The sequence below is a fragment of the Dermochelys coriacea genome, chromosome 1 (assembly GCF_009764565.3).
Source record: "Dermochelys coriacea isolate rDerCor1 chromosome 1, rDerCor1.pri.v4, whole genome shotgun sequence".
NCBI lineage: Eukaryota > Metazoa > Chordata > Testudines > Dermochelyidae > Dermochelys > Dermochelys coriacea.
The window spans coordinates 176,915,428-176,937,879 of record NC_050068.2 but is presented as its reverse complement, the minus strand read 5'-3'; the positions used below and the strand labels follow the sequence as shown (position 1 = coordinate 176,937,879).

At 39.0% G+C, this 22,452-nt stretch overlaps 1 protein-coding gene and 1 long non-coding RNA gene across 2 annotated transcripts in view; one reads left to right on the top strand and one right to left on the bottom strand.

Moving 5' to 3' along the window:
- The window catches only part of LIPI (lipase I), a 31,580-nt gene extending 10,511 nt beyond the window's left edge, over positions 1-21,069 (bottom strand). The window contains exons 1-9 of the mRNA XM_038388002.2: positions 20,912-21,069; positions 17,214-17,590; positions 15,177-15,285; positions 13,023-13,124; positions 9,741-9,830; positions 8,405-8,566; positions 7,194-7,289; positions 5,110-5,221; positions 3,275-3,448 (exon numbers count right to left, since the gene is read on the bottom strand). Coding sequence (XP_038243930.1) covers positions 3,275-3,448; positions 5,110-5,221; positions 7,194-7,289; positions 8,405-8,566; positions 9,741-9,830; positions 13,023-13,124; positions 15,177-15,285; positions 17,214-17,590; positions 20,912-20,990 — 1,301 coding nt within the window. The 5' untranslated portion in view covers positions 20,991-21,069. The remainder of the gene's footprint in view (positions 1-3,274; positions 3,449-5,109; positions 5,222-7,193; positions 7,290-8,404; positions 8,567-9,740; positions 9,831-13,022; positions 13,125-15,176; positions 15,286-17,213; positions 17,591-20,911) is intronic.
- LOC119850159 lies at positions 7,419-21,196 on the top strand. Its single transcript, XR_005290741.2, has 3 exons — positions 7,419-7,651; positions 12,241-12,353; positions 20,774-21,196. It is a non-coding gene; the product is annotated as an uncharacterized LOC119850159 (long non-coding RNA).
- The last annotated feature ends 1,256 nt before the right edge of the window (positions 21,197-22,452 follow it).

Here is a 22,452-nt window from a genome sequence, read left to right as displayed (position 1 = left end):
GCAGCCCGTGGAGCCCTCTGCCTCTCCTCCCCCAGGGGCCGCAGAGATGTGGTGCTGGCCGCTTCCTGGAACGGCGCAGGACCGGGGCCGGGGCCGGGGCCGGGGCTGGGGCCAGGGCAGGCAGGGAGCCTGCCCTGGCCCTGGTGCATGCCGCTGCCACCCTGGAGCTGCTCTAGGTAAGCTGTGCCGGGCTGGAGCCCGCACCCTGAACCCTTCCTGCACCCCAACCTCCTGCTGCACCCCATACCCTTCCTGCACCCCAACTCCCTGCCCTGAGCACCCTGCCTGCACCCCAACCCCCTTCCTGAGCCCCCTTCATCACCCCACACCCCTCCTCTGCCCCAACCCCTTGCCCTGAGCCCCTTCCTGCACCCCGCACTCCCTCCCGCAACCCAACCCCCTACCCTAGCCCTACATTCTTGGCCCTGCAAGCAATTTCCCCACCAAGATGTGGCTCTTGGGCCAAAAAGTTTGCCCACCCCTATTCTAGCTCTATTGAGAGTAGAGTCCCTACATACATCATCATACTAATTAGGGCTGGTCTACCCAGTTTTTGTATGGATTTAATTATTTCAATTAGGTGGGTTTTTTACCAAAATAGTTCAGTACAATCCCATGTGTGGATACAGTTAGTTATGCTGTTATAAGGGTGTCTAATACCTGTATAGTTTATCCCCTAGATTTATGGGAGTACGCTGTACCAGTATAAGCACCTTTCTACCAATATAACTATGTCCACTTTAGGGAGTTGTACACCTTTAGCTATACTGGTTTCAAACAGGTATAGCTGAAGTGGTACAAAAGCTTTGTAGACATTTCTTTAGAAACAGAACCACTGGAAATCCATAACAAAGAAAATAACAATTATTTTGCCCATCCCCCCTCTCTCCTCCTTCTCAAAATCTCACCAAATGAAATCTTAATTGTAAATTTCATGGGACAGTCAGCACCTCAAAACATTTTTTCTTGACTATTTCTTTGCTTACATGCTTCACATTTTGTCTTACTACCTGTGCACAGGAAATGACTCTCATCTTCAATTCCCATTATTCTTTTTATACTGTGCAAGATATTGTTTGACATATTTTTATTTCCCTGAAGCTGCTGATGAAATAGAAAGTCGCGTTATTTGATATAGTCTTGGTACTAGTTTATTGTAGGAGGCAGCATAGTTTAGTACTGAAAAAATTGTCTAGGAGTCAGGGACTTCTGAGTTCTAGGGTAAAATTTTCAAAAGTGCCTAAATGACGTAGGAGCCTAAGGGCTTGTCTACATTGCAAATTACTGAGTGGCAAGGCAGGGTATCAATCTATATTGCACCAGTTTGCTGCACAGTAACATTCCATGTGGCCCCTGCTACAGTGCATTAAAAATCCCAGATTACATCCCATTTCTCAGTATACATTGTCCCTAGAAGAGTATCGAGGGTTTTCTGCTTTTGGAGGGTGGAGGGCCCTGGTGCACCCAGAGGCTGTAAGCCCACTGACACACTCTTTTAAGGAGTGCAGCTTACAACTCCTCACACAGGCAGTCAGTTCTACTGGGGATAAAGAGTGGCTTGGCCATGCATCTTCAGAATACTATCAATTCTTGTCCCCACTAGAGCCTCCATATGCTGCTGTGATAGCATACCAGGCTCTAAAAGCCCCAGAGCCAGCCTTGGGAGAGTTCCCCCAGCACAGGAATTGGGTTAGGCTGCCACAAACTGCCCCACAAGATCCACTCTGTGGGCATGCTAGGGGCTGGAAAAGGGCCATAGTGCTGTGTCCTAGAGTGGTTCAGGACAGCAGCGCTACCTGCAGGCAGCATAGGTATGTTGTTACACCTAGGGTTCAGCCCTCAGAGCAGCACAGAATTGGGAGGGTACAAAGGGGGCTTAAAGCTATCTTTGTCCCTACTTTTCCTGAGCTGCAAGGTTTGTTTTGTGCCTGTAAGGGTATGTCTATGCTGCTATTAGACAACCATGGCTGGCCCAGACCAGCTACTAAGGCTCACGGAACTCAAGCCAAGGTGTTGTTTAATTGCGGTGTATATGTATGGGGTTGGGCTGCAGCCCGAGCTTTGGAATCCTCCCACCTCGCAGGGTCCTAGAGCTTCGGCACACTACAATTAAACAGCCCCTTAGCCTGAGCTCCAGGAGCCCAAATCAGCTGGCACAGGCCAACCACAGGTGTCTAATTGCAGAGTAGACATACCCTATGAGGCACAGAACAAAAACAGCACAGCATAATTTGCCATGGGATTCCAAGTAAATTAGCAAGGTTCTGACTTCTTAGCTGTATGATATTTAGGACTGTTATTAATTCATAATAGTCTACTGTTGTCAGTGACTCATAATTCCAATGGTATATATTTTCCATTCAGTACTCATTCTGGTAGAGTGGGAACTCGTATTAGATTTTGTTTGAAATTCTGCCTTTGCTGCACTTGGCATTTGTGTGCAGAATACATTAAAATGCAAAAATGTTGCTACATTAAATGCAGGATAAACTGTGAAGTAAAATCCTCCTACCAACATTGTAGTGAATGGTTTGTTCTCACAAGACGGAAAGGCAAAGTTTAAATGTTATGGTGTCTGTACAGTTATCTGTGGAGCTTTTAAAAATGGCTACTGGGATATTGTCAACTTTATGAATTGATTAATAGTTAAAGGAGCTTAGGAAATGACATTTAAGCATTGAAACTGAAATCATACATACTTATCAGTGTCAGTAAGCATAGCATACATGTTTTGTTCTTGTACTGTAGAATCCTAACAGCAAACCCTATTTGCTTACTCACACATGGAGATACATTGAAATCAACAGGTTTGTTCTGTATGTTCATGTGAGAAAATCTATATACAGAACAGCTGAGGATAGAAAAATGCTGAAATAATGTTTTAAAATGTCTGTTACAGAAAAGGGTTGAATCTTGCAAACTTTAGAGATGCAGGTCATACTCATTCACAGGAGTGGTCCCTCTGAACTAATTGTGACTGTTTGCATAAGGATGGCAGTATCCTGCCAAAGTAAGCAGCATGTACACAGAACTTGCATATACAATGGATGTATGCTTAACACATGGAGTGTGTACTTAATATTTATGCACACATCAACTTTCACAGGATGAATTATGTCTTAGACAAGGATATAATTTGTTGTGACAACAATATGTTTGTATTTAGGACTATGCATTATACACAAATTTCCATAAGCAGCCCAATAAATATTTTTCCAGAAACACCTCAAACAATCTAATCTTCAAGTATCCTTTTTATCAACCGTCCACTTACCTTTCTGGATTTGTAATAGATCTTAGCCTCATTCGGAGAATCCTGAGCTTATATTTTGGGCCAATTAGAGTCCTTGTAGAATACGTCAAGGAAATTCTTGATATTTTGTCAAAATCCTCATAAAATCCAACAAAGATACTGGCTTGTCTATACTGCTGAAAGGTAGTAGCTTCACTAGAAAGAAAGTATAATACATTGTTATCTGAGTCAGATCCACTGTTATTAAAAAAATACTCTTGGTAAGATGTCTTGACTTGTGGTTAAGTTCAGAACTGGGAGTCTGGAGATCTGAATCCAGATTCCCTGGTACATGTACCTACTTTACACCACATTACATGTGTAAACTGGCTCTTACCCTGCTGTAACTGACCAGGGACCACCACCCCAGTGTAAGGAGGATTCTCCTGTGGGACAGAGCTAGCATAGGGATCAGAAAAAGAGGTGATATGACCGAGATGTCACTGTCCCATGCTGATCCTTGGCTGAGTTATCAACTCAGTGAGTCAGTTTTCTTGGTGTACATTAGAGCATTCCTTAGACTGCTTTAACCTAATCCATGGTCATCAGCCCTGCACACAGGGGCAATAGGATCTTTAAACCACCTTTTAATATGCACACACCCGTAATACTCTATGCCCTGTGCAGAGCAGCGAGAGCCAGAATCTTGCCCCTAGATTTTATTCTGCCTCTGTCTCTGCTAAAGACTTCTGCAAGACATTTGGCAACTCTTTTAGGGATTAAATTTAAAAACCAGGTATGTGCAATTTCACTTGCAATAAAACATATCCCATGGTGTACCTACTTTGTATAGACAACTTCTACAGCTGAGCATACAAACTGTAAAATTACATACATAAAATGGCTAATTACATGTCTCACTTGCCATTAGGTGTACAATTACCAATTTATGTATGTTATCATGGCAATTGTGCACACAAATTAGGTACACATTAGTATGCACATTTTTGTGTATGCTCTGTGATTCTGAACAGCACAAGCATAATTTCTGTGCTTCTGTTTCCTCCCCTTCAAAAAGGAAAATATAATAATTATTTACCTATCTTGAGAGATTAAAGTAATTGATGTTTATAAAGTTCATTGCAATTTTTGGATGAGAAAACACTATATAAGTGTCAGACATAAGATATGTAAATATAAGTCACTTATATAGGACATAATTCTTAGCTCACACTAGTTTTATGTGTATCACTCCACTGACTTCAACAAAGTTACTCCCAGTTTACACCTATGTAGATAGCAGGAGAAAAAAGCGTACATACACATATTATATGAAAATGTCTTCAGGTTCTAACAAATCTATGAAAGCCAAGATGAATCTGAGTTGCTGATGCCTTAATTCAGCACTGTTGTTGCATGTACAATGGTAAATACTCTTTAAGAACATTTTTTACTTTCAATAATAAACAGCTTGCTATTGAACTGACTGCTACAAACAGTTTGCTCAGTAACTTTTTAACATAACTGGTAAGCAGTCACTGTCTCAATGTGTTAATTCACCATTCTGGGACTATTTTGACTCTATATGATAGTGGCATCCATTTTTATTTTAGATCTGTCAGTGAAAGGGACCATGATAAGTTTCTAGACATAATATGGCTTTTCATTTTTAAATGAAAGCAGAACAAACCTCAAATGATCCTCTACTGCATAAGACTGTCCTATATTTACCCAACTCAGCACTTACATTAACAGAACTTTTAATGGTTTTCTTCTTCTTTTTTTTTTTTAAATCTATCCCAATAGATTCTGCTGCAAGGTAAGGCAACTTTAGATAAATAAAAGATACAAAACCTGTTGAGTAAAACATGACTTACCTATTCATTTTTGATTCTGTTGTGTTTCCAGCACTGTCTGTTATTTTAATTCTAATGAAACCTCTCCTAATGCTTTTGTTCCAAGTAATAAAATCCACAAAGTAGTAATACACTGCAAAATAGAAACAGAAAATAATAAGATTCAGAGATCGAACTCAACATCATGAATATAATTCCTGTTCTCTCCCTATTAAAAATACTCATTGGATGAGGATGATGACTCATTATCTCTCTCTGGGTTACTAGTTCAAATCAGAGCTAGAGGCTATTAATTAAAGTAGTTTCCATATGATGGCTATTCGGAGTTATGTGAATAGAGCCAGTGGCTTCCCCCAGTTCTTAGAAGGAAATGGTCCTGTCACTGGGCTGGTCACCTCCTAAGCACCTCCTCGTACCCATAGGTGGTTTTCCATCTCTGTTTCTCTCTCCCCTCTTCTGAACCCCTTGTGAACTTTACCTTGTCTTTTTTGTGGCTAATCCCACTCTCCCTTTGGGGCCTGTTTACTAACAAAAACAGTCCAACAACAGTCTTCAAAACCCCACGAATAAAACCATTCACCACTACCCAAACGTTCATACTCTGTTCTGGTTCTTCTACCATATTTGGAGCTCTTCCTCTGTCTCAGTCTGTTTCCTCATCAGTCTGCCACTTGCAATCTTTCCTACTAGGAGCTCAGCCTTCCAGCTTTGACTTCCTTCTCCTGCCAGTGTCTCTCCTGCAAGCATCTGAGGGAGATGGCAGCATATATACTGCTGTCCTACTGAGAGCTCCTCTGGATCTGTGGTGAGACAGGGGCGCCCTGTCCCACCCAATACCATAGGGCTCCTGATTCCAGACCCTTAGTGTCCTGGGTTTTCCCCATCCAACTACTAACATCTGGGACTTCTTCCTCTCTCTTCTGGCTTTGACCACTACCTGCTCCTTTTCTAGTTCCGGTGTCCCTGCAACATGGTTTTCTGGCCTCCTCTAGGCCTAAAGGGCCAGGATACCACATTACAGATGCACATCACAAAACAACCAGCTGGTGTTAAGAGTTTAATCCTGTATTCCATTGCTCAGCCAAAACTCTATTCACTTCAGTGGGAGCTCTGCCTGACAAAGGAATGAGAGGTCAGACTCTAACTGCCATCTTTGTTGGCAGCCTCCAGAGAGAGTGAATGAGAATGTTGTAAAGCAACCATGTCACCTCTGGAAGTAAAACTTCTAGAAAATATTTGAAGTATATTGCCAGAATGTTGGAGGAAATTGGACTGCATTGTTGCTGCCAATGCAGCACCTGTTGAGTGAATAATCAGAGGAAAATAAACTATTTGGGGCTGTTATACTTTTTTTTAGCACTAAATTCAATTAAAACTGTTTTGTATATTTTGTTTTTTAATATTCTTTGCTCAAAAAAAGTCTCACTTTATATAAATGTTTTAAGTTTGTTTTCCCTATGTGTGTCTCAGGTTTTTAGTTTGATTTATCTCTTTTGTTTATTTTGTAGTTTCTCTCGTTTATTTGTTTCCTCAGTAACCTGTTTCCTTTTCAAATTCCTAGGGATTACCATAGGCTTCACTCAGTAATTACCCTGCTCTCCTGACTGATTTATTGGTCTAATTTCTCTGTTGGTTCTTGCTTATTAGTACTTTACTGTGCCCAGTTGTGTCAGGGCTTCTTGTTCCGCTACATGTGTTTTGCTTATTACTGTATATGTACAGTACAGCCATGTTTCCTTCCTTTCCCTCCTAAGCAAGTTTTATAATCCAGCCTCTCATCTCTAACTAACTAGCCTAGCTCTCTGGCTCCCCGTTCCCTCCTGATAGTCCATCTTTCCCCATTATCCAGTGCAGCCACATTTCTTTCTCTTTCCTGTTTAGCTCACTCATTGTTTACTATTCGGGCCAGATCATCCCTCTCCTTTCCCCATTCTATATACTAACACTTAACTGATTGTTTAGATTCTTTTTATTACAGTATTTTACAAGTCATATAGTAACAAAGTTCAAAATTTAATCAAGAACATGTCATCTTTTCTGGATCAGTTAATAATCAGTGACAAATTTGGTAAGTGTAAAAAAGTAATGCATGGTCAGTCACTTACTGCAGAATGGTTCTTGGTTTGAGGTATCAAAATAAGCCTTTGTCTCCGGAGGGTCTTTTTGGATTAAATAGTTTTTCCATTTATCAGCAAAATAACCTGAAATCCAAATTTTATAAATTCAACATTACATTACTAAGCAAAATAGCAACAAATACAAAAGAGCAAATTACTGAAGGTTATACATTTTATCTTAATTTTTCAGTGCATTAATTGGGAAAGAAAACTGATTTGGAAAACATAAAAATCATCCAACCAGTCCAACAGATAATACATATCCTTTCAGTCTTCGGTAGGCCTCTTAACATACTTCTCCTGCTAAACTAAGATCATAAGAATTGTCATTCTGGATTAAAGCAGGGGACCATCTTGTCTAGTATCTTATTCCAAAAGTGGCCATTTCCAACTACTTCAGAGGAAGATGTAAGAAACCTCCTACTGAACAATTAAGGAAAAGTTCCGTAAGTAAAGTTTCTTCCTATTCTTCTCATAAATTATCAGTTAGCTTATCACTGAATTATGAGGGTTGATATGCTTCCTAAGAATGTTGGGTTTTTTTATCCTGTGTAATGTATTTGTGGATATTTTATTTTATAAATGTTTAATCCACTCTGAATCCTACTAAACTCTTGGACTCAATGTAAAAAGTATTTCCCCATTTTACCCATTTTTTAATTTGTTGCCAGTTAGTCTCATTGATTGTCTCCTTATTCTTGTGCTATGAAAGAAGGTACATGGGTATGCCTGATTTAACTTCTTTACCATTCATTAGTTTGCATATTTCTGTCATGCCCCTCTTATTCATCTGCTCTCTAAATGAAACTGTCCCAATCTTTTCAATCTCTCCCTAACCTTAAATTTCTACATGATTCTAATTATTTTTGTTGCCTGCCTCTGTTTTGGACTAGAAAGCCCAGTGAAAAAAGTATATATATGGATTTAACCCCTGCAATGAATTTAGAGGCCTTTAAAAAAGCAGTCATAGCATTAAAATTTTAGATTATTTTTAGATGCTAGGTAGTTCTGCAAGCAACCCCCTTCCACAGATCCTATCAATGTCTCCTTTAATATTTACAGCAGGCTGCAATATGGAGACAAAGTCTAAGATACCTGAGAAACAGCTATTTTCAATGAAGAGACTGCTATGAAAACGTCACCAATACATTATTTGGCCCTTCCAACTTAAAAAACAAACACCACCATGTAACTCTTACCCAGTACTGGACAAGCTTGAAAAGCTTCACAGCTGGCACATTTTCCATTCTTATAATCCAAGTATGAATCACAAGGGTATGTTATTATGTTGCAACTCTGTTTCAATGATGACAGGAACAAGAAAACAGATCTCTGATGGTCACATTTAAAATACTGAAATCCTTTAGTTAAAAAAGAAAAATTAAATATGCAAGGAATATATACTGAATTATCTATTCCTAAAGAGAAACAATATTAGACACACAACAAAATAATCCCATTTCAGTTCTTTCTAATGACTACATTATTCCCTATTGCTCAGGGTTTTGCCTTTTTTTTAGTCAGACAGAGGGAGAAGATTGATTTATGGTTTATTTGGCTACCAGCTTTCAAAGGTGAGGAATGGATTTATACCTATCCAAAAATAAAAGATGAGGAGCTAGAGTATACAGTTGCTGAACAAAGGAGTAGTGTACATAGAAAAAGTATTGTAGAGCGCCCTCTTGCAAAATTTAGAGTTATTGGGATTAAACATGGGCCCAAGTCAAAATGGGCCAAACTGTCCCTCCCATGGGAGGGAGCTCAGGGAGAAAGACCTTCTGGGAGCATCTCCTCATCAAGATTTCCCCCATGCTGTTCTTCTGGGGGGCAAATTCCTCTCTCCCCACAAACTAGGCTGTAGGACCTTTCCATAACACTGCAGATGCCTGAGAATCCTAAGGGATTCTCAAGCATCCAGGGCCATCCACACAGGGTCCACCACAGCAGTTCTGGCCACTTGTGGTTCCACATGGCCCTTGGCAGTGGGGCTCTGCTGTAGCCATTCTACCAGGAACTCTTCCTGGTCACAGCTGCCCAACAGACATCCCTCTTAACAGGGGGTCCCCAATGAGGAAGGGGTCTGTGGAAAGGCAATACAGCTACAGCCTGTAATACTATATCACCTTTTCAATGTAAACTCTCTGAGAGAAGGATGTTGTACAACTGCTGGACCCCCATTCCTCTCATTCCTCTCCTGGCATGACTACATACACATATAGAAAGATATCAAGCATCTTTCACACACATATAAATGGTAAGTAATAAGATACAGCAGGTATTTTGGTCTGAGAAGCCTCTTTTATCAGCTCACAGAGGGCTTTTTCATCAAACTCTAGGTAGCAGTGTGCATGGACTAATTCTCATTCATCCAATAGCAGAGTGGGAAAGAAAAATACATTGGGCTCAGCCATCTGAACTGTTCTATATATGCAAACCCCCCGAGTTCAGTTTTGCCTTACCAAACCTTAGATGAGTAACTGTATACATCTTCTGCCATGCTCTTTTCTGAATTAAGATGAACATATCTTTATTTACCACTAAACGGTGTTTGTGGACAGCCAGGCTGATCTGCTCCTCCATTTGGATAGAAATCGATATTTCCTAAAAGGTTCCTGTAGCCTAAACCTAAAGTAAAAACATCTGAGGTAATAAAGTACATCAATGGATTTTTCAAATTATAATTTATAATTGCACAATAATGTTTAATAAGGCTTAAACGTAAATAAAAGTTTCCGGAGCTTATTTTCCTATTGAGATAAACTGAATATGTTCTGCAAAAACAAGGAGGAGTCCTTGTGACACCTTAGAGACTAACAAATTTATTTGGGCATGAGCTTTAAATAACACTACTAAATAACCACAAAAGCTTATGCCCAAATAAATTTGTTAGTCTCTAAGGTGCCACAAGGACTCCTCCTTGGTTTTACTGATACAGACTAACACGGCTACCCCTCTGAATATGTTCCTTTTTTTCTAGTTGCACTCTTTTTTTCTTTTAATCATGTTATTTTCTCTAAAAACAAAAGTAACGATATGCAAAAATCAGTGGGCTATATTCTAATCAGATATTTTCACAGCACTATGTGATAAATGAAGGATGGGGTAGCTCCCTTTTATGGACATCCATCCAGCCAGTTAGCTATAAAATCCCTGTTAGTAGCTGTTCTCTACTTGCTTTACCTGTAAAGGGTTAAAAAAGGCCATAGATAAAAGGAAGGGAGTGGTCACCTAACCAAAAGAGCCAATGGGAAGGCTAGAACTTTTTAAAATTGGGAAAAAAACTTCCCCTTTGTCTGTCTGTGGTTGTTCTCTGAAGAGAGGGGACAGAGCAGAGACAGGGCTGGAGCTATGCTGTAAAAAGCTGTGGGCCAGGTATGAAAATCACCAGATCATGCCTAAAAACTACTCATTTGAAACCCCAGATATGTAAGTAGATCAGGAAATGTCCAGGAACATGTGATTAGGTTTATCTCTTTTATTTCTTTATGGCTTGTGGTCTCTTTTGTGCTAACCCCAGGTGCTTTTATTTTGCTTGTAACCTTTAAACTGGACCTCAAGAGAGCTATCTTGATGCTTAATCCTTCTAATTGTTTTTTTTAATCTAGCAAAAAGCCTAAACTCCAAGTGTATTTTCTTTCTTTTTTGTTTTTAATAAAATTTACTCTTTTTTTTAAAGAACAGGATTGGATTTTTGTGTCCTAACAGGTTTGTGCATATGTTGTTTAATTAGTTGGTGGCAACAGCTGATTTCCTTTGTTTTCTTTCTCATCTCTTCCTGGGAGGGAGAGGGGAGCGGAAAGGGCTTGAAGGTACTCTACAGGAAGGAATTCCCAAGTGCTCCTTCCTGGGTTCCAAAAAGGGGTTTTTTTGCAGTTGGGTGGTAGCAGCATCTACCCATTCAAGACCAGAGAGAAGCTGTAACCTTGAGAGTTTAATACAAGCCCGGAGTAGTCAGTATTAATTTTTAGAATTTGTGGGCCCCCATCTTCTGCACTCGAAGTACCAGACTGGGGAATCAGCCTTAACAACTCCCGTTGACACCAATGAGATTGTCATGCATGGAATAAAAGAAGACTAGAGCCCTATTTTTCATAGTGTCGTGGCTGAGATTTAATTGCACAAAGGTCAGGATATTCAGAGCTCTGGTTCGCCTCAGCAATCAAAATTCTACACCCATGTTACTTTAATTAGGGTTTTTCATTCTATGCTCACAACACTGAGCCCTGAGACAAACTAGCAGACTACAATACAATGTAGCAGAATGGAAAGGAACTGCTTTCCAATCTTCCTATCCCCCCAAAGACTCTCACTGATTTTAGTGGGCTTTGGATTAGATCCATATACCTTAAACATACATATATACAGTAAAACTGCAGAGTTATGAACACCAGAGTTCTGAACTGACTGGTCAACCACACACTTCATTTGAAATTGAAAGTACACAATCAGGCAGTGGCAGAGTAAAAAAAAAAAAAAGTAAATACAGTGCAACACTGTGTTAAAAGTAAACTACTAAAAATATAAAGGGAAAGTTGGTTTTCTTCTGCATAGTAAGGTTTCGAAGCTGTATTAACTCAACGTTCAGTTATAAACTTTTGAAAGAACAACTACAACATTTTCTTCAGATTTACGAACATTTCAGAGTTATGAACAACCTCCATTCCAGAGGTGTTCATAATGCTAAGATTCTACTATACTTATTCATTTTACTGCATATGAGCTTTGTTTACAACATCAAGGTGTTTTAGTGATTAATGTTTTAATATGCCTTAATATGTAAGTCAATACATTAATGTTAACTGTTAATATTATTATTGAGAGACCTTATTGTGATACATATGACCAAAGGACAGAGATGCAAGATTTTTTGTGCTTTTAAAAATCATCAGAACTAATTATTCTTTGGCAGACTTATGGTGCTGTGGGAATCCTGACTGACTTTCTTGATTTTTGTATAATGAAAATCTTGATTTCAGCATTTCACTAATGTGGTTCTGCTCAGGATTCTCAATAATGGCTCTAAATCCATCCTCAGTTAAAGTCCATCCTCCACAGAAGTCAAAGGGAGTGGTAGTTGCCTATCTGACAGAAGAATTTGGCCCTGTGGTATTAAAGTGTTCACAATTCTCGTATGAGTATGGACATGATGTGAGTATTGTACATATTATCTTAATGTTTAACTAACCTACAGAGAATACAGTGTGAATTGTCCCATTACATTTACTCATATTTACTCATATTTTGATATCCTGGGGAGACTGCATGAATTCTTCTTCCTTCAAAGTGCATTTACTGGAACAATATAGAAATAAATTACAGGAAAATAGTCTACTTCTCAGTGTCCTATGAACAAAAGGAGAGTTGTGCGGGAGGGAATCAGCTGGCCTACACCTCTCTTGATTTTTTAAATTAAAAAAGTCCTGATACTAATTAGTTTTAGATCTAGAGCTGAAACTCTTAGGTCACTCAAAATAGTCCAATTAATGACAACCAAACCCTTCATATAAGAACGGAAGGATTGGGCCCTTCATCTCTAAATATCATTAGTAAAAGGCTGTATTCCATTTTCAGTTTGAACAGGCACATAGGGACTTACTTAATGCCATTGAAGTCAATGGAAAGACTCCCATTGAGTACAACAGGATCAGATCCTTAGATACCAAAAACTCAGAACTGCTCCTATTTATCAGTATGAACCAGAGCAACATTACTTAGATGCTCCTAATTGACTTTCTCCCTTCCTCTTTCCTACTCCTGCATTCCAGTTTGTATATTTCCTCCTAAACTCAAACAGGAAAGTATAAGCTATGTCATTACCATCTGTATCAGTATGAATGACATCAACAAACTGTGCATCTGTATGATCCAATCTCTCATTTGGTGGTTTCCCACTGAATAAAGGGCCAGCTGGGTCAAGACCTGAAAGAAAAGAAGAATCATGTGGGCATTATTTTTCTAGGGCTCTATTTCAATAATAATTTTTTAATCTAATTTTTTCTCAAATGTGGCCACCATGGCTGCATGCGGCCACCATAGGCTTTTCATGTGGCCACAGCCTCCTGGGTGGTGATGCGGGGGTGGGGGCGGTGCAGTGTTAATAAATCTACAAATATCACTTTTCATAGAAACAGACTTACTTGTTAGCAAGTCTAAAAAATAAGGCAATCAAAAAAACAAAAGAAACAATAACAAAAGACAAGAATGTGCAAAGTACATTATTTGTTTCTATTCTGTTTGGGTCCAGTAAAGAATAAGACAACTGTACATTATTACTGAGTATGCAATAAAAACTTACATAAATAAATGACAATGATTTGGATGTGTATATGTGCATATTTATCTGTTTTTCCTAAAGTTAATTAAATATTTTAGGAAAAATTGTCAGAGTGGCAAGAGTTAGTGGCTGCACTCTGAGACCACTAAAAATTTTCTTGTGAGATCCCTCCACCCCCGGCAACACCCATGGTTGAACAGATGCCTTGACAATCTACTATAACACATAGTTCATGCAAAAAGACTCGCCCCTTTCTGGGTTTGTCTATATTAATAAATTAACAATGCAGTTCAAGCCTTCACTCCAGACTTAGTATCTCCTAGGGTTCCTACTACAGGGCTGCTCAGTCCACACCCTAGACTCTCTCCACCCAAAGAGCCACTCCCACCTCACTTTTATCTAGGGGAATAACAAGCCACCGACACCAGTGGTTCTCAAACTAGGGCCGCTGCTTGTTCAGGGAAAGTCCTTGGTGGGCTGGGCCAGTTTGTTTACCTGCCGTGTTCGCAGGTTTAGCCGATCGCGGCTCCCACTGGCTGTGGTTCACCGCTCCAGGCCAATGGGGGCTGCGGGAAACTGCGCGAGCCGAGGGATGTGCTGGCTGCCCTTCCCGCAGCCCCCATTGGACTGGAGCGGCAAACCACAGCCAGTGGGAGCCGCGATCAGCCGAACCTGTGGATGTGGCAGGTAAACAAACCGGTCCAGCCCGGCAGGGTCTTTCCCTGAACAAGCGGTGGCCCTAGTTTGAGAACCACTGACCTACTCCATGGTTCTGAGTCAGTAGAACCACTTTATTCTTTCCCAGCAGAAACAATATCCGCTAAGTGAGTGGGGTATTTCAGGCAAAAAATTCCAGACTGTGATACCAAAAGAACATGGTATAACATTTGCAGTGATCCTGGTTCCAAACAAGCCATGCCCCATTTATAGGTTTGTATTGAAATTATCTGAAATTTGTGGTTAAACAGTTTTAGTGAAAAACCAGGTGAAACTGGTCAGGTTTTGACTGAGTTTTCATTTGAAATTTAGTATTTGTGAATCTGAAATTCAGAGAATGACAGGTGTGAACACCCAAGGATCAAAATAGAAGAAGCTAGTTTCTTGAAACTTGGTGAATTAAATGGCTTAGCTTTGTTCATCTCTGCCACAAATCCCTCAAATGTAGGGTCTCCATGCTGTATTTTTATGCATCCATATTCCACTGACATTAACATGCATCCAAACCTCCAACTGAAGTCAACAGGAATTCTGAAATATATACAATGCTTGATCAGGCCCTAAGGCCTAAAATTAGGTTTGTAAATCCATATTTAAGCTCCTCTAAAGCAGGTGGCCTGATCTGCGAGGGTGCTAGGCACTTGCAATTCCCATTTAGGATTCTAACTTTAGTCCAGTAGGTTTGAACATTTTGGTCACAATTTTTTTTTCCCAAAGTGACTTAAATCCTAGGCTGAATTTTTGTAGTGGATTAAAAAAAAATTTAATATATTTCTAAATACTGTTTATGCTACTGTTATATTGGGTCAAATTAATCTCTAGATTTACATCAAGGATGCATTTGATCCATTGTCTTACTAAATAATTTAATCGTGACCTATGTGTTGATTTTTCAACGCTGGCACCCATATGGCATGTGGCTAACTCAGACAATGATGAAAGATAAACTAGAATGGGGGTGGCAGATTTAAAAGTCTTACCTGTAATTCTGCCAAGTTTACCATTATACATCTCTCCAACAAATCCAGCTAAATGAGCCCCAATGCTAACTCCAATCATATAAATAGAGTCAAGAGAAGCTCCATCTGCCTGTCAGTTAAAAAAAAAAAGGCGTGATTATGGGTTATAGAAATGTTAACCATAAGGTTTACAATATGGTTAGCTGAATAGACTTCAGTAAACTAAGTTTTACTATTTACTTTTCCTTAAAACTTTAGGGGAGAGTTTTGACTTTTAAAAATGATGGATTTTAAGTGTCTTTTTTATTAAACTTTCTGTACTAGTTACACTGTACAGTAGTTATAAAAATGTATGAAGGAGGCTGGTAACCGTTCTTCCAGGCTATCTCATTGATTTTTTTGAAGAAGAGACAGAGTGTTATGAGATTCTCTAGAAAGGTGAACTCCTAAAAACATCAGCTAAAAGCAACCCTGACCGCATCCCATAACAATTAAAAAAATACTACTAAGAAGCTCTGATATCACATGGCCAGTTCAGCAAGGCTACATCTGCAGGAACCCCTGAGAGGAGGCAATGCTTACCACATGCAGTAGGTGACTTTAAAAAAAAAAAAAAACTATTCCAGGACTCAGAGGCAATACCAGCAGATCTAGAGCCTGCGAGGCCATGGGATTTAGAACTTCTCTCAATCAGTCCTAGAGGTATGATATATTATTCCTGGTCTGGAGGTGAATTAACAACTAAATGGCTGCATAACAATAATTTTGTCAGTATTACGTTTGGAGTCCTGGGCCTTAACATCTTTACCCCTACTTTTTACCCTCCTTGTGAACATTTTACTGTAACACAAGTTGTAGCAGAGCAAGGTCTGCTCAATGCATGTGGTGCAGCCACTGTTCCATTAGGTAGCCTACTTGCTTACTGGTTTCAAAGTGGTAGCTGTGTTAGTCTGTATCAGCAAAAAGAATGAGGAGTACTTGTGGCACCTTAGAGACAAACAAATTTATTTGAGCATTAGCTTTCATGGGCTAAAACCCACTTCATCGGAAGCAGTAGCCTGCATCAGGGACCTGGGATTATGCAATATGTAGTCCTGTCTACCCCAGTATGGGACTGTGCCTACATTCTTATAATTATTTTAGTCTTATGTCAGTTTTCCATATTTTTGTAAATTAGCAAGTGCAACCCTATCAGCATTAGCTGATCCCAGAGGCCATGCTATGGTGTGCCATATCTTCTGTCCTCTCTTCTTACCACAAACCACTTTCTTTCTCTGTTAACATTTGTGCAGATATTCTCTTGTTACAGAATCTTCAAACTTTCTGAGAATGCTCAGGATGTGAAGTGATGGGGATGGAAGAATTTCAGACAATAAAATTGATAATTGAATAAATGAGACTTTAAATTATTTTGGTCCAGTTCATTAAGGACTGATCCAAAACCTAGTGAAATCCATCCGTGGGTCTTTCCACCAACTTTGTGGGCTTTGGCTCAGACTTTTATTCATCAACAATTGTTTTAGCTGCTCCTGTTAGCACTGAGAGGTATATAAAATATTTTGGACAATGGAGAACTGTTTTTAACTGCCTTATATCAATGATTTCTGATAAACATTCCATATAAGTAATATTCATAAGTGGGCTTTCTTTGAACCTCATTTAGTACTTAAAGGAGTACCTGATGCAACAATTTTTAGTAATGTAATGGAGTTTTGCATATCCTTCACATGACCTTTCTCCTCTGAGATAGCAGCTCTTTGATTAATGCATCTGAAAGTCCTTGATGACAAAGTGATTCAAATATAATCTCAGCTCCATTGAAATAAAGTGCCCAAACCCCTTTTGACATCAGTGGGAGCAGATGTGAGAACAAAGATATGAGTGATGCAGTGGTAACTTCATGCAGTCACTAATGTAAGCATTTTGGCACAGACATTTCAAAGTATGGTATTTATTGTGTTCTTTCTGAGGCCACTGTATTTTGAACACTTTTTTTTTTTACTTCCCAAAGCTATGCTATTTTAAATAATTTGCCTCCAGGGTAAATGTCTACCTTACCAACATCTGGTCAATATATTTCTTCAAGATTTTTGCAACTTTTCTGGTGTTCTGGACAGCTGTAGGATAAATTAAAGTTGTAGCACCCTTGTTCCAATCTACTATAATGAGGTTAACGTCCTCTAAAGACAGCAGAAGATCTTTTATGTCGTTCAGCCATATTGGTGTAGAGCCTGTTGGTCTGAAGCCATGGACTATAAAGACAATTTTCCTGGTCACATCCAGATATGTAGATGCTGTTGTATTATATGCACTGAGCCTCTCGGAACAGTTTTTGTTTGTCCTTGTGTACAACAGCAGTTTCACTTTTAGATCTGTCCCAGCTAAAGCATTGTGTATGCTAAGATCTGTGAACTCTTCACATTTTTGTTCTGTATCTGGAAAATATAAAAATGTTAGACAATTGTTTGATCAGTTAGACTATGTAAAAGGCCATTCTTCTACACTCTTTCTTTCTCTAATTGTCCACAAAAGGTGAAGTACTTCCATTTATTCTAGCATTTTGAATAACTTATTTCCTCCCCAACAAACATAAACTAGTTGGTTTAGCACCTTCACTTTGTCCTCAGCTTTGTTGGGTTCACTGAACTCATCTAAAGCCTATGCTCCTTCTAACTCTGTGACACAAACCTAGGGCCAGATCCCCAACTAGCATAAATCAACACAGCTACATGGACTTCAAAGCTGGTTTACCCCACTGAAAGTTGGGCCCCCAATATTTTAACAAACCTTCCTCAGTTTTTCCTGTCATATGCCTCTTTATATAAAACAAAGTATAAAAATACAGACTGTCAATTTCTTTTGTAAAGTTGAAGTAGGAAGAGGAATAGTAACTACTCTGTTCCTAAATGATAGTTTTTCATGTAAGCTTATTTAAACTAAGTTTTCAGTTTACTGAGGATTCTATAAATAGGCAAAAAAATAAATGGGAATCTGGCAGAGATTGGAGGAAGTGGTTGCAGCACTTTCACATTTCTCGGGAACCAAGTGGCATTACCGAGATAGTGGACATGATTAGAACACCCACACAGCTACACATGGCAGGTCCAGAGGCCCTGGATATCCACAGTGCATTGCGGTGGAAGCATAAAGAGGATTACAAACCAGCTGACAAAGGCTTGTTTTTTTTAAAATCAAGAATACTGTGATCCACATAAGAATGTCACTTGAAAAGGTCCTTTATATTGTTTTAATCAAGAAACCAACTGACAGGTGAGATTGCTGAACGCTATGTTCCAAATCTACATAATCAAGATAAATCATGTGAATTTCAACAATTAACAGATGGAATAATTAGAGGTCAAATTATTTGTGGAATCATTGATAACTAGGCCAAAGCAAGGTTACTGCAAGAAATAGACTTGACGTTGCAAAGAATAGTGGATATATGCAGGGTTAATGAAAACCAAAATAAGGTGACAGAGCAGGATACAAAAAGTCCCGAGTCTTCCTGCTCTATCATCTGGAAAGGCACAATATTTCTCCTGCTCATTCATTCAGTCACCTCATTAGAAATTATTGTAACCATAATTATTACATATTTGGAATTCCTGACTTTTAAAGTTAAATACCAATTTTTTTCTGAATAAAATTGTTAAATGTTTTATATTAGTTTTAACTAATTTGCAGTTATTATTTAACAGGTTACATCTTTGTGGGCTAATATGACTCACTAAATCAGATAACTAATAAAAGAAGACACGTCTGGCTATAATCTTTAATAGACTTGTCATACAGTGAATCTTAGTAAAGTGTGGAACTCTGAAATTCAAGAACAGTTCAGATTCAGATGCAATTATTTTGATCTTTATACTAACAACATCAAAAGGTCCTGTTTCAATGTCTTACATTGGCAAGATCCTGAAAAGTTATCATCTGTCAAATTTAATTTTTGGTTTTTCAGATCATGTTAATGTTAGGTAAGGTGAGAAAACTAAAATAGAAATTCTCTCTCACACATGCCACTCACACACCCACAACTACATGCTGGAGACAGTTTGAGTAAAAAAAAAATTACTTAGACATCTAATTGCATTTTAAATATTCAGATTCACAGCTAAACTGTACAACATTTTTCCTCAGTGTACTATGAAACAGCTGTTCTTCCTCTAGAAAATTAAAATGGATATCACTATCTTACAATTAGATAAATTATTATTACCATGTATTTCTCAAACTTGTATAGTGAATTACACTGAGATACGTTAAATATTGAAATGTTCCTTGATATTAATGGGACTATTTTGATTTCTACACATGAAGCTCAATTCTCCTCTCACTTACATCAATGTAAATCAGGAATAACTCCGTTCAAGTCAATGGAATTACACGGGCATGAAACCAATGTAAGTGATATCGGATTCAGATCAATGGAAACACAAAAGCCTATCCTGTTGGAGATATCAAAGATGAATGAAACCTATTAGCTGAAAAGTATGCTACGTAAGAGTTAAATGCATCTCGGATGTTTACTTTCAAGTATGAAATGAGTAAAAAAGGTGTTCACTGAAAAGTAAATACAGGAAAAAGGACAAAGCATCTGTCTTGTACACTTCTGCTTTATATTGTGGAATAGATGAAAACGCAAATGGATTTGAAATGTTTAGAAATAATTTGAGACTGTTCAGCAGTAAATCATTAAGCAAACAGGAAGATTTCAAAATTCGATTTCATACATTTTTGAGGCAACATTTCTTGGTTTCAGGTTTCAGAGTGGTAGCCATGTTAGTCTATATCACCAAAAACAACGAGGAGTCCTTGTGGCACCTTAGAGATTAACAAATTTATTTGGGCATAAGCTTTTGTGGGCTAAAACCCACTTCATCAGATGCATGGAGTGAAAAATACAGTAAGCAGTATAAATATATAGCACATGAAAAGCTGGGAGTTGCATTACCAAGTGGGGGGTCAGTGCTAACGAGGCCTATTCAATTAAGGTGGAAGTGGCCTATTCTCAACAGTTGACAAGAAGGAGTGAATATCAAGAGAGGGAAAATTATTTTTGTAGTGCTAATGAGGGCAATGAAACGAAAATTAACAGTTGTATAACTAACATGTTTGTATAACTAACATTGCTTTTTATACACCTTCATGAGACTATTCAAATGTGCACTTTTATCAGATGCAAAAAATTATAAATATCAGCTGGGCAGTTGTATTTATTCCAGTAAATATATATCATGTCACCCTTTTCTGTTTAAATTTGTAAAATGTCTTTTATATTTGTCTTCACTTAGTGGCTTTTGAGACTAGGACAGAGAGAACCTATAAAAACACACATTTTGATTGGAAGGGCTTTAATAAACAAATTACAGCGTACATAAAAATAACTAATTCATGCATTCGTAAATAATACTTTGCAATTCTTTATACCTAGTAAATTAATGCTGAATAATTTCAGATTATGCTTAAAACTATTTTGCAAAAACTATTTTACAGTTTTCATACACTTCCACAATACAAAGTGCACATACTTCTGTTTGTGTATAAAAATGCAGGAGATAAGGTATCATGTTTTTTCTTTATTTACCTTACACTGAAAACCTTTATCCTAATTTCAGGTCAGTCAAGTTCACCTGACTAATTGTTTGTTACATTAATCGTGATTCAGAAGGTTTAATCCACGTCATTTTGCAGTTAGAAAAGTTAGTCTGCTTTGCCTGGAAAAAGTCAAGAGGAACTTTTAGTGGTTCTCTTACCTGATCTCACCCAGCACGTCAAACAGATGAAGAGAAATAGCTTCAACATATGGAAATGGTGAAAAGCAACACGTAACATCCACAACTGAATGGAGAAGATTTTAGTATTTCCTTATAGCGTGCTAGCTTTCACTATGATCTGACAATTAAACGTCACTGATAAAACAGGTGTGGTGAAGAGAAGGAAGTTACTTTGCAAAGGGCAAAAACCAATGATCAAGCTTTTGCAATGCATGACTCCTCCTATTTACTCACTTAAATTGGTGATGCATATTCTGTTCCTTCAGAGTTATTTTTGTGTTTTTTTTCAAATCATCAGTTGCCTTTCTTTCTCTCTCCTTGGGAACTACTGGACTAACATGGGTCTATACCTTGTGAGTAGTTGATGTGGTATGTTACTGGTGGCTCTGCCAGATATGTGGAATTTAGGGAGGAGTGGAAGTAATTGTACATTACTTTGCTTGCCCTCTCTGCTCAGATGAAATGCCAAGGAAGACAGACTATGTGGTTGTTTTTGATTGTCTGTTATACATCTGGTAGTCTGCAGAGTGTGGAAATAGAAGATGCTGAGATGGGCAAAAGCAACTTGCAGCAAAAACACATTTTGGCTATAAAATTGTTCCTCTGTAAGGACTAGAAAGAAAGCCATTGCATTCCTAGGGATTGATTTGACTTTGTGATTAGACAGCAAGTGTGAAAAATTGGGATGGGGTGGGGGGTAATAGGAGCCTATATAAAACAAAGCCCCAAATGTTGGGACGGTCCCTATAAAATCTGGACATCTGGTCACCCTAATTGAGAGTCACTCATACCACTTAACTTCAATGTGGCCAGCTTCCCCATGTGTAAAACAGAATACCTACACCTTCACAGAGGTGTTGAGACTTAGTCAATTATGACCTCATTACCCTTCCCAATTGGAAAACCCACAGTAGAAAAAGGCAGAGTAAATCTGAGTAATGTTTTCCTTGCAAAGATTCCTTCACAATTGTTCCATTGGATAGGAGATGTGATTTCATGATGTTCTTTCCAGAACAACATCTGGGGCCCATTCCTCATGGACTAGCGAGAGACCAAGAATATCTGGGCTGGCTTTGTGTTCCTCTACTGTGTTAGGGGGTGTATTGAGTCCGAGGCCAGCAATATTATCTGGTGGAGATACTCTGGACCAACAGCAAGAGTCAGTAACTGCTTGCAGCTGTATTGCCCGATGGTGAGTCAGTAGACAGGGTAGGAAAACCCAGGCCCTCCCTACTCCACCGGGTTCCAGCCCAGGGCCCAGTGAAACAATATGTCAAGGTATGCAGCCTAGGGGGGTGGGCGCCTCCTCCCTGGGCCACTTCCTACCCTGGCATCAGTTCTTTTGCTGATGCCACTGGATCGTTTCTGAACTCCCCTTGGAGACCTCATTGGGCATGGTCTGGAGGGTTTTCCACCTTTGGCTGAGTCTTGTCATTGCAGTCCTCTGGAGTTGAAGGGCCTGTGGTAGCTTGGCACTGAGACCTCGTCCTGGCCACATGGGGCCTCGGCTTCTTGGCAGA